Genomic DNA, 1,106 nt, shown 5'->3' with positions numbered 1-1,106 from the left:
GTGGCCCCGCGGTGCTGCTGCGGCCCAACAGTGAGGACCCCCCTTTCTGCATTCCGCGTACTCTGGCTTTTTACATGTGGTCTTGTGCCCAGCCTGGTGCCCCCCCTGGGAGCGCTGTCCAAGACACGCTGTTTCGCCCGCTGACGGCGGACCAGCGGGCTTTCAAGGCGGAAGCGCTGCAGAGCGCCACTCTTGCCGCGCGGTTACGGCTACACCTGCGGGCTGCTCAGTTGTACGACGGGGAAACTGTGCACAGTTTCCGCCGTGGTGCCCTGCAGGCCGCTGCGTCGGCCGGTGCGGGAGTTCCCGCCCTGATGGAGTTCAGTCAGCTTCGGACTCCGGCGGTGCTGGAGCGATACCTTGATCCTCATCGTCACGACCGCAATGTGCGGCCCCACAACTGAGTGCCTGCTTCTCGCCTTAGCGGGTCTTGCGATTGCTAGGACGATTTACTTTAGATGCCGGGGTCTCAGGGCGTTACCTCTAGGGGGGTTGGTTGTGTGGTCTTGTCGCTCGCCCCACCCCAAACTACACCAGGGGGGGGAAAGGGAGGGGTGTAGTTTGGCTGGCTCTTGGTTGTCTCTACTCGCTACCTTAGCGAAGAGACGTTAAAATGATATTGAGAGAGAGGGACTGAATTGCGCAGATGCTCGGTATGTTGGAGTTCACTTGCTGTCGTACCACCGTTGTTGCGAGCATTTAAGTCTCTGTAATTTCCCCAGTCTTGAGTGAAGGCATCCACCGCTAGGGCGTTGGGGCTCCAATAACGCGCAAAGAAGCGTCCTGGTACTTTCGTAGAAAACTCGTCCGCAAACACATCTACCGTAGGCCTGCTTCCCTGCAGGCATGGTTCCGCCCACAAACTTGCGAACACCGCGTCGTCCAAACACCACTGCGAGCTGTCTTCGAACTTGGAGAGCGTGTCTGCATACTGCTGTTGCTGTTCCGAGCGGGGGTGCCAGACTAGCTGGACCTCCAAGTCCCACTCCGCGCACTTCATGTACAGCTCGTCTACTCGCTGCAGGCACGGGCCCTGCCCTTTCATGCCTAGCACACACAGGGTTGCGGCCTGGCTGTCGGTGTGATACTGCACCGACCTTCCTGCT

General features: G+C 59.5%; 1 protein-coding gene across 1 annotated transcript in view; it reads right to left on the bottom strand.

Annotated features, from left to right (window-relative positions):
- The window catches only part of VOLCADRAFT_118635 (uncharacterized protein), a gene marked incomplete at both ends in the record, with an annotated part of 13,157 nt that extends 12,112 nt beyond the window's left edge, over positions 1 to 1,045 (bottom strand). The window contains one exon of the mRNA XM_002954048.1: positions 743 to 1,045. Within this exon, the coding sequence (XP_002954094.1) occupies positions 743 to 1,045 (303 nt within the window). The remainder of the gene's footprint in view (positions 1 to 742) is intronic.
- Positions 1,046 to 1,106: the final 61 nt, after the last annotated feature.

The sequence above is a fragment of the Volvox carteri genome, assembly GCF_000143455.1.
Source record: "Volvox carteri f. nagariensis unplaced genomic scaffold VOLCAscaffold_40, whole genome shotgun sequence".
Lineage (NCBI taxonomy): Eukaryota > Viridiplantae > Chlorophyta > Chlorophyceae > Chlamydomonadales > Volvocaceae > Volvox > Volvox carteri.
Note: the sequence above shows the minus strand (reverse complement) of the source record. Positions and strands in the feature narration are given on the sequence as shown.